Below are 12,403 nucleotides of genomic sequence, written 5' to 3'. Positions count from 1 at the left end.
GAACATCCATGGCTATAAGACTCCACACGCCTTAATTGTCAGTCTCCATAAGCCTCTCACTCAGCCAAAACAGTTTTCTAAACTGTGTTGAGGAGACCTTTTTCCTGTCTTTTTCTTTGGTAATTTATGGATCTTACTTTTTTCTTGTTTTTTATTTTTCAGATATTTGTTACAAATGTCGCAAAAATGTTGCAGAAATGTCTCAAGTCACTTCTTTCCATTTTCTAAGTTTTCCTTAAGAATGGTTTAGTCTGGAGTTTTTTGCACCCAAAAATGTTGCAAATATTAGACAATTTGAAATAATAAATGTGATTTGTGACATTTAGCACATCTGGAATAGAAGATAAAAGTCCGGTGGACATTTCAAAATGTCCCTCAAAAGGGCGCAAAAATTGCAATGCGCCAAAAAATGTCTCTAAAAAGACAGAAAAAGCAGGAAGAAAAATCCTGATAAATGACCCCCAGTGTATTTATCTCTGTGTATAATGGGCAGAATTCTGTACACTACATGTTTTACAGGTGTTGGGAATAACATTTAGTAGGTAGTTGAAGTTTCCTAATAGTTGCTGAGCCACAACTTGTGACCCCTGCGGTACATGTAAGACCTCTCTCATGTAACGTGTGGGAGGTCAGGGGTCAGGGCTGGATTAAAGGAGGGACTCCCAGGGCTCGAGCCCCGGGGCCCCCACCACCCTTAATCCGGCCCTGTCAGGGATGAGTGGTGTCCGTGTACCCACTACTATACCTTACAGGAGTCTCATTCCATTGTTAGTCTATCAAAAGCACAACTTCTATTATATAAACATGAGTGAAGCATTAATATCATATAATAATCACACAAACACAAAGGAACAAGTTTACTGTGTAGCAACAAAGTTTATTTCACTCTGCAGCGGGTTACACTCGTCCATCACATGAAACATATAAAAGCCTCTAGATTATAAAGTTATAGAGAAAACGCCTCAAGCAAAATATGAGAAGCTTGTGAATATCTTACATGATGCATTTTATTACTTCTCATGACTCCTGATACACACTTGATATTTTATATATTTCTTTCCTCTTGAGAGAAAAATGCTACAATGTGACAAGTGATTGCACACATCTCCTCCATGTCAGGGAATCGCATAGAGTCATCACAGAGTATAACCTGCAGTCATCTACAGTGAGATGATATAAACAGAAAATTATTTAGGTTTAGAATCCACAAAATACTAATTATTGCTGCAATGCAAAGTTTGAGGCCTGCTGCCATTCTACAGCAATTAAGTTTGGTGTATCTCTGGCCTTAAAGGGAATCTGTCAGCAGTGTTGTCCATAGAAAGCTTCAGACTATGATAAGTATTGGTCTACCACTATGTCATCATACGTTTGTGTATATGGTCAGTAGCAGCAGGACCGTGAACATTGATTTACGCTCCAGGATTGTAGCTGGACTTAGAACACTGTAGTGCACTGGTGTGTGAGGTGTCTGCACTGTACTGCTGTATAGCCCCTTCCTCTGCTGTAGTAGCTTTTCTTTGGGTGTGAGTGGAGGGGGGGGGGGGGCTGTGCTCAGTGATGGGATCTCACACACCAGTGCACCAGAGCACACCAAACCCATCTACAATACATGAATACATAAATCTGCCGCAATCTACCTAGTTATTTAGAATAGAGAAAATAAATCCCACACAACTCCTCATACTGGAACGGGTTTTTTTTATTAGAAGGCATCAAGACTAAAAAATATAACATGTCTCTCCAATGCAAAATTAAGAAACATTATCAAAAAAATTCAGCGCATCATTTCTCTCACTTTCTAAAATATACAAAGAACTGATTGGTTTCTATATATTATGGGGCATCTATAGGGTACCCTGCATTTTGTCATGTATGATTTTTAGGTCCATTCCAAGAAGGGGGAGACATTACAAATCACGCGTAGGTCTCTCTGTGCCATGTGCCGGCGGTATGAAGTTCTGTACGAGTTGCTTACATAAAGGACTTTTTACACTTACATTTAGGCTACACACACACGAACGTATAACGGTGACCCCTCTCCATAGTGATGCATGACGCCGTCACACAGGGAAAGATAGGACATGTCTGATGTTTTCCCCGTGCACACTCGCGCCACCGTATGGGTATCCATGCAGCCATTGCTTTCTATAGGGGACGTATGTACAGCCGCAAGCTTTCAGCCGTACATACGTCAACCATACGGTCGTGTGAATGCGGCCCCCATACACCGCAATGGCCTCACGGCACCGTATGGGAACGGTACAGTGCAACACATGTGCGGCACCATACCGCTCCATAGCCATGTCCTATATTTCTACGGAATACAGTGCCGTTTGCCATATTCCCCTATGGAGAGGGGCGGGGGTGAGCAGCGCTCCTCTCCCCGGCTCCTTTGGATTTTTTTTAAACTTACCCAAAACCCCCGATCTGGAGCTTATAAGAACAGACTTCAGCAATTCTTAAATCAGATAAGCAATTTGCTAAGAGCATGAGCAAAGCTTTACCAGAACAATGTAAGTACATGGCGTATTTATAGCATTTACATTAGGCACGAGAGGGACATCTCCTTCTTTATGCGTCATAAACTGAACAGTTACAAGCTGAGAATATAACATGAAGGATCCGGATTACTGCGACAAAAAGCCTGAAAGAAGAAGAGAAAACAAAGAAATTACTGACCACAAAGCGACTTAGTACAGGACTATTCCAGGCTTTAAGTACAGGACTATTCCGGGCTTTAAGTACAGGACTATTCCAGGCTTTTAGTACAGGACTATTCCAGGCTTTTAGTACAGGACTATTCCAGGCTTTTAGTACAGGACTATTCCAGGCTTTTAGTACAGGACTATTCCAGGCTTTTAGTACAGGACTATTCCGGGCTTTTAGTACAGGACTATTCCAAGCTTTTAGTACAGGACTATTCCAGGCTTTTAGTACAGGACTATTCCAGGCTTTTAGTACAGGACTATTCCAGGCTTTTAGTACAGGACTATTCCAGGCTTTTAGTACAGGACTATTCCAGGCTTTTAGTACAGGACTATTCCAGGCTTTTAGTACAGGACTATTCCAGGCTTTTAGTACAGGACTATTCCAGGCTTTTAGTACAGGACTATTCCAGGCTTTTAGTACAGGACTATTCCAGGTTTTTAGTACAGGACTATTCCAGGCTTTTAGTACAGGACTGTTCCAGGCTTTTAGTACAGGACTATTCCAGGCTTTTAGTACAGGACTGTTCCAGGCTTTTAGTACAGGACTATTCCAGGCTTTTAGTACAGGACTATTCCAGGCTTTTAGTACAGGACTATTCCAGGTTTTTAGTACAGGACTATTCCAGGCTTTTAGTACAGGACTATTTCAGGCTTTTAGTACAGGACTATTCCAGGTTTTTAGTACAGGACTATTCCAGGCTTTTAGTACAGGACTATTTCAGGCTTTTAGTACAGGACTATTCCAGGTTTTTAGTACAGGACTATTCCAGGCTTTTAGTACAGGACTATTCCAGGCTGTAATATTCACTATCAGTGGAAAGATCTGTAGAGTTTTATCATTGTAATTTATTCCTCTGCTGCCTCTAAAATAAAGAATTCTAATTGCAATTTTGTAACTGTAAAAACTGATATTCGTGTCTCCTCTCCAGTTCTATGTGTTTCCATGGTTACAGACTACATGCAAACTATGTGTAGTCTGATCCTGCTGTTTTTTTTCCCCTACGCCTTATGACTTCTATTTATTTCTCTTTTATAATGTTTGATTGACCTTCTGTATCATCAATAAATGATTATAAGTCCATAAATAATTGAATTACAAATTATCAAACTGTCATATAGGTTCCAAATTGATATAATCAAAAACCTCAGCGCGTCTCGAAAAAAAATTACAGCTTACACAGCAGTTCTTGGTCTCCGAATTTGGCAAAATGTCATTTTTTTTTCTGTACAAAAGATTAAAATTTTTAAAATATACTAAAACATTATAAAACCCATATGAGTTTGGTATTTCTGTTATTGCACCGATCCAAAGATAAAAAGGAAACCTGTCATTTGGAGCGCAAAGTAAAAAAGCATAAAAACAGAGCCAACAAGAAAATGCTGCAAATGCACTTTTTTGTCAACTTTATTGGAATTTTTTTCCAGCTTTCCAGTACATTGCGTGGAATATAAAATGGTGTCCCTAAAAAGTACAAATTGTCCCACAGATAACAAGCCCTCATACACTTCTGTTAATGGAGTCCTGCAGGGGTTTATAGAAAGGGGTCCCTCACACTGGGGCACATTTACTTACCCGGTTCATTCGCGATCCAGCGGCGCGTTCTCTGGGGTGGATTCGGGTCTGGTCAGGATTCATTAAGGCAGTTCCTCTGACGTCCACCAGGTGGCGCTGCTGCTCTGAAGAGCATCGGAACGCACTCAAGTTCACCGGCCTATTCCTAGTGAAGGTAAGTGCAAGCTCCGCGACATATTTTTTGTTTTAAATGCGGCGGTTTTTCCGAATCTGCCGTGTTTTCGTTCGGCCACGCCCCCCGATTTGCGTCGCGTGCACACCAGCACCGATGCGCCACAATCCGATCGCGTGCACCAAAATCCCGGGGCAATTCAGGGGAAATCTGCGCAAATCGGAAATATTCGGGTAACACGTCGGGAAAACGTGAATCGGGCCCTTAGTAAATGACCCCCACTGTGTTTGTATGCAGAGGCTGGCTGTGATGTTAGATCCACACGCCTGCTACAGCAGCAGTTGCAAGCTCTAGTGAGAATGCACACAGTCAATGTGACATCATTGCCGATCATTACACCTCAAAGGCCAGCAGGGACGGTGCTGTGGCTGAGGAGGAGTACAGAAGAGGGTCCGAGTATGTTCTTTTTATTATTTTTATAGCCCCGGGCCATTTTGTAAAATTTTGTAAACTTTAAGGTACAAGAGATGTGCATTGCATTTGCATCTGAGATTGTTTTTGCACTTCATGATTCTAGACCCGTCTATAAACTGGGAGGCGACATTTTGTTTTTCCTCTACATATAGAACAGGGATTGTAAGAAAACAACTTTTTGCAGCCGGTACAAAATATGAAAAACGACTCACGTTCAGTCTGGTGTCCATGGAACGGGGTTTGCACTGAAAATGAAAACAAAAACCGAATATTAGAGACCTAGTTTTACCCTTCGTTCCTGATCCAGACCCCATAAGGAATGTTTTATTATTTTTTATTACCTTTTCTTCCTCTCATGTAGATGACAAGGCCAACAATGAAGAATACAATTCCCAACACGAATCCCACAATTCCGGTCGCCATCTTGTTTTTAGCTGCATCTGATAAATGAGGGTCTGTAAATGAAGAGAGAGAGGATTACACCTCTAGTTATTATTATATATACACTCACCGGCCACTTTATTAGGTCCACCTGTCCAACTGCTCGTTAACACTTAATTTCTAATCAGCCAATCACATGGCGGCAACTCAGTGCATTTAGGCATGTAGACATGGTCAAGACAATCTCCTGCAGTTCTCCCGAGCATCAGTATGGGGAAGAAAGGTGATTTGTGGCCTTTGAACGTGGCCTGGTTGTTGGTGCCAGAAGGGCTGGTCTGAGTATTTCAGAAACTGCTGATCTACTGGGATTTTCACGCACAACCATCTCTAGGGTTTACAGAGAATGGTCCGAAAAAGAAAAAACATCCAGTGAGCGGCAGTTCTGTGGGCGGAAATGCCTTGTTGATGCCAGAGGTCAGAGGAGAATGGGCAGACTGGTTCGAGCTGATAGAAAGGCAACAGTGACTCAAATCGCCACCCGTTACAACCAAGGTAGGCAGAAGAGCATCTCTGAACGCACAGTACCTCCAACTTTGAGGCGGATGGGCTACAGCAGCAGAAGACCACACCGGGTCCCACTCCTTTCAGCTAAGAACAATTTGCACAAACTCTTCGAAATTGGACAGTAGAAGATTGGAAAAATGTTGCCTGGTCTGATGAGTCTCGATTTCTGCTGCGACATTCGGATGGTAGGGTCAGAATTTGGTACAACATGAAAGCATGGATCCATCCTGCCTTGTATCAGCGGCTCAGGCTGGTGGTGGTGGTGTCATGGATCCATCCTGCCTTGTATCAGCAGCTCAGGCTGGTGGTGGTGGTGTCATGGATCCATCCTGCCTTGTATCAGCAGCTCAGGCTGGTGGTGGTGGTGTCATGGATCCATCCTGCCTTGTATCAGCGGGTCAGGCTGGTGGTGTCATGGATCCATCCTGCCTTGTATCAGCGGGTCAGGCTGGTGGTGGTGGTGTCATGGATCCATCCTGCCTTGTATCAGCGGCTCAGGCTGGTGGTGGTGGTGTCATGGATCCATCCTGCCTTGTATCAGCGGGTCAGGCTGGTGGTGGTGGTGCCATGGATCCATCCTGCCTTGTATCAGCGGCTCAGGCTGGTGGTGGTGGTGTCATGGATCCATCCTGCCTTGTATCAGCGGCTCAGGCTGGTGGTGCTGGTGTCATGGATCCATCCTGCCTTGTATCAGCGGGTCAGGCTGGTGGTGGTGGTGTCATGGATCCATCCTGCCTTGTATCAGCGGGTCAGGCTGGTGGTGGTGGTGTCATGGATCCATCCTGCCTTGTATCAGCGGCTCAGGCTGGTGGTGGGGGTGTCATGGATCCATCCTGCCTTGTATCAGCGGGTCAGGCTGGTGGTGTCATGGATCCATCCTGCCTTGTATCAGCGGCTCAGGCTGGTGGTGGTGGTGTCATGGATCCATCCTGCCTTGTATCAGCGGCTCAGGCTGGTGGTGGTGGTGTCATGGATCCATCCTGCCTTGTATCAGCGGCTCAGGCTGGTGGTGGTGGTGCCATGGATCCATCCTGCCTTGTATCAGCGGCTCAGGCTGGTGGTGCTGGTGTCATGGATCCATCCTGCCTTGTATCAGCGGCTCAGGCTGGTGGTGGTGGTGTCATGGATCCATCCTGCCTTGTATCAGCGGCTCAGGCTGGTGCTGGTGGTGTCATGGATCCATCCTGCCTTGTATCAGCGGGTCAGGCTGGTGGTGGTGGTGTCATGGATCCATCCTGCCTTGTATCAGCGGCTCAGGCTGGTGGTGCTGGTGTCATGGATCCATCCTGCCTTGTATCAGCGGGTCAGGCTGGTGCTGGTGGTGTCATGGATCCATCCTGCCTTGTATCAGCGGCTCAGGCTGGTGGTGGTGGTGTCATGGATCCATCCTGCCTTGTATCAGCGGTTCAGGCTGGTGGTGGTGTCATGGATCCATCCTGCCTTGTATCAGCGGGTCAGGCTGGTGGTGGTGTCATGGATCCATCCTGCCTTGTATCAGCGGCTCAGGCTGGTGGTGCTGGTGTCATGGATCCATCCTGCCTTGTATCAGCGGGTCAGGCTGGTGGTGGTGGTGTCATGGATCCATCCTGCCTTGTATCAGCGGCTCAGGCTGGTGGTGGTGGTGTCATGGATCCATCCTGCCTTGTATCAGCGGGTCAGGCTGGTGGTGGTGGTGTCATGGATCCATCCTGCCTTGTATCAGCGGCTCAGGCTGGTGGTGCTGGTGTCATGGATCCATCCTGCCTTGTATCAGCGGGTCAGGCTGGTGCTGGTGGTGTCATGGATCCATCCTGCCTTGTATCAGCGGCTCAGGCTGGTGGTGGTGGTGTCATGGATCCATCCTGCCTTGTATCAGCGGTTCAGGCTGGTGGTGGTGTCATGGATCCATCCTGCCTTGTATCAGCGGGTCAGGCTGGTGGTGGTGGTGTCATGGATCCATCCTGCCTTGTATCAGCGGGTCAGGCTGGTGGTGGTGTCATGGATCCATCCTGCCTTGTATCAGCGGCTCAGGCTGGTGGTGCTGGTGTCATGGATCCATCCTGCCTTGTATCAGCGGGTCAGGCTGGTGGTGGTGGTGTCATGGATCCATCCTGCCTTGTATCAGCGGCTCAGGCTGGTGGTGGTGGTGTCATGGATCCATCCTGCCTTGTATCAGCGGGTCAGGCTGGTGGTGGTGGTGTCATGGATCCATCCTGCCTTGTATCAGCGGCTCAGGCTGGTGGTGGTGGTGTCATGGTGTCTTTGGGCCCCTTGGTACAACGCCACAGCCTACCTGAGTATTGTTGCTGCCCATGTCCATCCCTTTATGAGCACAATGTACCCTGTAACATCTGATGGCTACTTTCAGCAGGATAATGCGCCATGTCATAAAGCTGGAATCATCTCAGACTGGTTTCTTGAACATGACAATGAGGTCACTGGACACAAATGGCTCCACAGTCACCAGATCTCAATCCAATAGAGCATCTTTGGGATGTGGTGGAACGGGAGATTCGCATCATGGATGTGCAGCCGACAAATCTGCGGCAACTGTGTGATGCCATCATGTCAATATGGAGCAAAATCTCTGAGGAGCTTCCAGCACCTTGTTGTATCTATGCCACGAAGAATTGAGGCAGTTCTGAAGGCAAAAGGGGGTCCAACCCGTTACTAGCATGGTGGACCTAATAAAGTGGCCGCTGAGTGTATATGTAATTATGTCCGCGTTCTGCTCAGTGTTACTCATAGATCTCGGAGTCTGCTGAGAATTTGTTAGAGCTGAATGTTGCCATTAAGTAGCACATTATAAAAGGGTCAAATATTTAGTAAGGGCCACAGTGAATATAGAAGCTAATAAATCTGCAGAGATATGATGGACGGGATCTCATTCACTAGAAAAAGGCTTGTAGGAGAGGATTTGCTAAGCTGAGTGTGCGCTCAAGTGTTGTTTGTATCTGGTTGATGGTAGAACCATAAAGAACTTGTGAAAGACATTTTGATGCAAGTAAGGGCTCAATCTGCGGCCAGACCCACGATGGAGAGGGAGGGCAGAAGGTTGTGTGAATGTTCCCTTAGACTGCTTATAGTCCTCTGATGGGAAGTAAGAGTTCTCCTTATGGGAAGGGGTTTCCCATCTGGACATTCACATTTAATTAAATTCATTTGCCATATCTAAACATTTCTTCAATTGGATGTTATTAAAAAAATGTTCCTGTGTGAAGATAATTTCTTATAAATGTAGTCATGCAGTCCCTTAGAAATGAGATGGCTTCCTTGGATACGACCACCCCGCACTCTAGCAGCAGTGGCCAGATGTGCACTACTGAGCCCTGCCCGACCACGTGGCTATCATTACCACAGGACGGCTGCAGGACATTTCACCCTTTGTGTCTTTGTGTAACCCCTCCAGCAGAGGTGGCCGTATCCAAGGGCACAGTCTTGTTTCTAAGGGACCATATTACTACATATATGGGAAATTATCCTCACGCAGGGCAATTTTTTTTAATAACATCTAATTGAAAAAATGTTTATATACGGCAGATTAATGAAACTGAATGTGACTGCCCAGACGAGAAGACCCCTTTAAGGCCACCATGCCTCTTTTAGCTCCTTGTAAGGCAGATCCCTAGTCACGAGCCTCTCACTCAGCTAAACCAGTTCCCTGCACTGTGCTGAAGAGATGCAACCACATGGAAACATTGTACAGCGCTGTCTACAGCTGGGAGGCTGCTCCTTCTGGAATAGATTTACTGCTTTGGTTTTAATCCCACACAATATCATTAGGCTTCTTGTAGGTCAGGCTTGATGTCAAGGGAGCTGCCTTACAAGGAGCTAAAAGAGGCTGGGTTTTCCTTATCCCATCCCGGAAAACTATTTGCATATTTTCCTATAGTCCTGTGAGACATCCCAGAAGTCGCATGGACCGCTATCCAAGTGTCATATTTCTTCGATATGTTAATGTCTTTTTCTTTCCATTTTGTATCTTCCTATAACTGCTTTATAAACAGTCATAACATTTCTAAAATATGTAGAATTTTTTGGAATTTTGAGCAAGTGTAACAATTATTGACCAGATTGATACATTGGGGCAGATTTACTTACCCGGTCCATTCGCGATCCAGCGGTGCGTTCTCTGCGGTGGATTTGGGTCTTCCTGCGATTCACTAAGGCAGTTCCTCCGACGTCCACCAGGTGGCGCTGCTGCGCTGAAGTCCGCCAAGGTCCGCCGGAGTGCACGATCCATTGCCGGGTGAAGGTAAGTGCGTGTCCCGCGACACTTTTTTTTTTTATAAAAATGCTGCGGTTTTTCTGAATCCGTCGGGTTTTCGTTCGGCCACGCCCCCGATTTCCGTTGCGTGCACGCCGGTGCCGATGTGCCACAATCCAATCGCGTGCGCCAAAAACCGGGGGCACATCAGGGAAAATCGGCGCAAAACAGAAATATTTGGGTAACACGTCGGGAAAACGCGAATTGGGCCCTTAGTAAATGACCCCCATTGATTTTTTTTTGCCCTTTGGGTGATTAAGGAACATGCATCATCTGATGAAGCAATTATCTGATTGGTACACCCCCCCCCCCCCCATATGATAAGCTGATGCCCGGGGGTTTTACATATGTAATGGCTGAACAAGCTGCAGATCTTACTCCAGTCTACTCTGTGCGGGGTCTTCAGGCTGCTATGATGAACCTCGCAGGTGAAAGTGTCTCCTTTCTCGATCTCCGTCTCCAGCATCACCAGGATCTGGTAAGTCCAATCTCCGTTAGGGTAGGGTTCTGTGAACTGGACCTGTTTGGTTTCCTCCTGGCCATTGCGGTACCATTTCACCTCGATCTCGTATGGGTAGAAGCCGAAGACATCACATTTCAGCATGTGCTGCTTCTTATCGGGTCGCTCATACTGACTCACCAGCGAGATCCTGATTGATGGCTCAACTGTTAAAAGTGTAAAATAATAACAAAATGATGGCAACAAATTATCTCATAAAATCCATAAAACTGAGAAAGAACTGCAGGGGCTGCATGTAAGTTGTTTTCTAGGTAATTTGTTGTACAGGGCACATCTCACCCCCCCCCCCCCCCCCAAATTCATTAAAATATGATTTTTAGCATAAACAGCCCCCAAAAGTTAAAAATATTTAGAGACATGTATTTATGTATGGATTGTAGTGTTTGCAGCAATATCCCACTAAGGTACCTTAGACATCGCTCCCCCATATACAGTGCCCCCCTTTATGCAGTGTCAGCCAAATTATAACATTGCGCCTGTCATAAATTATTATAATAGCGTTTTGCATATATTCTTCTGCTGCATTAAGAATAGATTGTAGAGAGATTAGCGAGGGGAGGATGATTAGTAGCGAGGTACAGGAGACGAGAGTGAAGAGCAACAATTAGCAGTTTACAAGTTTCAAATGTGAGAAACGGTCGGATCCTGGAGATGTTTCTGAGATGCAGGAGGCAAGAGAGAGCGGGAGACAGGATATATGGGGAAAAGGAGAGGTCAGAGCACAACCCCAAGACAGCGGGCCTGCTGCCTCGGTGCTATAGTGATCCCACAGACCGAGATGGAGAGGTCAAAGTCCAGCACAACCCCAGGACAGCGGCCCTGGTGCTATAGTGATCCCACAGACCGAGATGGAGAGATCAGGGGTGGTTAGGTTAGTAGATGGTGGAAAGACAAGAAGTTCAGTCTTAGAAAGATTAAGTTTCAGGAAGAGAGAGGACATGATGTTAGAGACAGCAGAGAGACAGTCACTAGTGTTCTGGAGTAAGGCCGGGGGGATGTTACATACAGAAGTCTATAGCTGGGGGTAGTAGTAGTATATAGCCAGCCAGCCCCATGTAGTATATAGCCAGCCCCCAGTAGGGTATAGCCAGCCAGCCCAATGTAGTATACAGCCAGCCCCCAGTAATATATAGCCATCCAGCCCCCATGTAGTATACAGCCAGCCCCCAGTAGTATATAGCCAGCCCCCAGTAGTATATAACCAGCCCCCAGTAGGGTATAGCCAGCCAGCCCCATGTAGTATACAGCCAGCCCCCAGTAGTATAAAGCCAGCCAGCCCCCATATAGTATACAGCCAGCCCACAGTAGTATACAGCCAGCCAGCCCCCAGTAGTATATAGCTAGACAACCCCAGTAGTATACAGCCAGCCCCCAGTAGTAAATAGCCTGCCAGCCCTCAGTAGTATATAGCCTGCCAGCCCCATGTAGTATATAGCCAGCCAGCTCCCAGTACTATATATCCTGCCAGCCCCCATTAGTATATAGCCTGCCAGCCTGATGTAGTATATAGCCTGCCAGCCCCCTGTAGTATACAGCCAGCCAGCCCCCTGTAGTATACAGCCAGCCAGCCCCCTGTAGTATACAGCCAGCCAGTCCCTAGTAGTATACAGCCAGCCCCCTTAAGTATACAGCCAGCCCCCTTAAGTATACAGTCAGCGCCATTAAGTATACCGCCAGCCCTCAGTAGTATACAGCCAGCCCCCTTAATATATAGCCAGCAAGCCCTCTGTAGTATACAGCCTGCCAGACCCCTGTAGTATACAGCCAGCCCCCATTAGTATACAGCCAGCCTGCCGCCTATTAGTATACAGCCAGCCCCCAT

At 46.5% G+C, this 12,403-nt stretch overlaps 1 protein-coding gene across 1 annotated transcript in view; it reads right to left on the bottom strand.

Annotated features, from left to right (window-relative positions):
- Nucleotides 1-856: 856 nt before the first annotated feature.
- The window catches only part of LOC140076629 (H-2 class II histocompatibility antigen, E-S beta chain-like), a 68,841-nt gene continuing 57,294 nt past the window's right edge, over nucleotides 857-12,403 (bottom strand). Inside the window, exons 3-6 of the mRNA XM_072123237.1 lie at nucleotides 10,440-10,727; nucleotides 5,212-5,325; nucleotides 5,083-5,115; nucleotides 857-2,647 (exon numbers count right to left, since the gene is read on the bottom strand). Coding sequence (XP_071979338.1) covers nucleotides 2,631-2,647; nucleotides 5,083-5,115; nucleotides 5,212-5,325; nucleotides 10,440-10,727 — 452 coding nt within the window. The 3' untranslated portion in view covers nucleotides 857-2,630. The remainder of the gene's footprint in view (nucleotides 2,648-5,082; nucleotides 5,116-5,211; nucleotides 5,326-10,439; nucleotides 10,728-12,403) is intronic.

This window comes from Engystomops pustulosus, chromosome 9 (genome assembly GCF_040894005.1).
Source record: "Engystomops pustulosus chromosome 9, aEngPut4.maternal, whole genome shotgun sequence".
NCBI lineage: Eukaryota > Metazoa > Chordata > Amphibia > Anura > Leptodactylidae > Engystomops > Engystomops pustulosus.
Note: the sequence above shows the minus strand (reverse complement) of the source record. Positions and strands in the feature narration are given on the sequence as shown.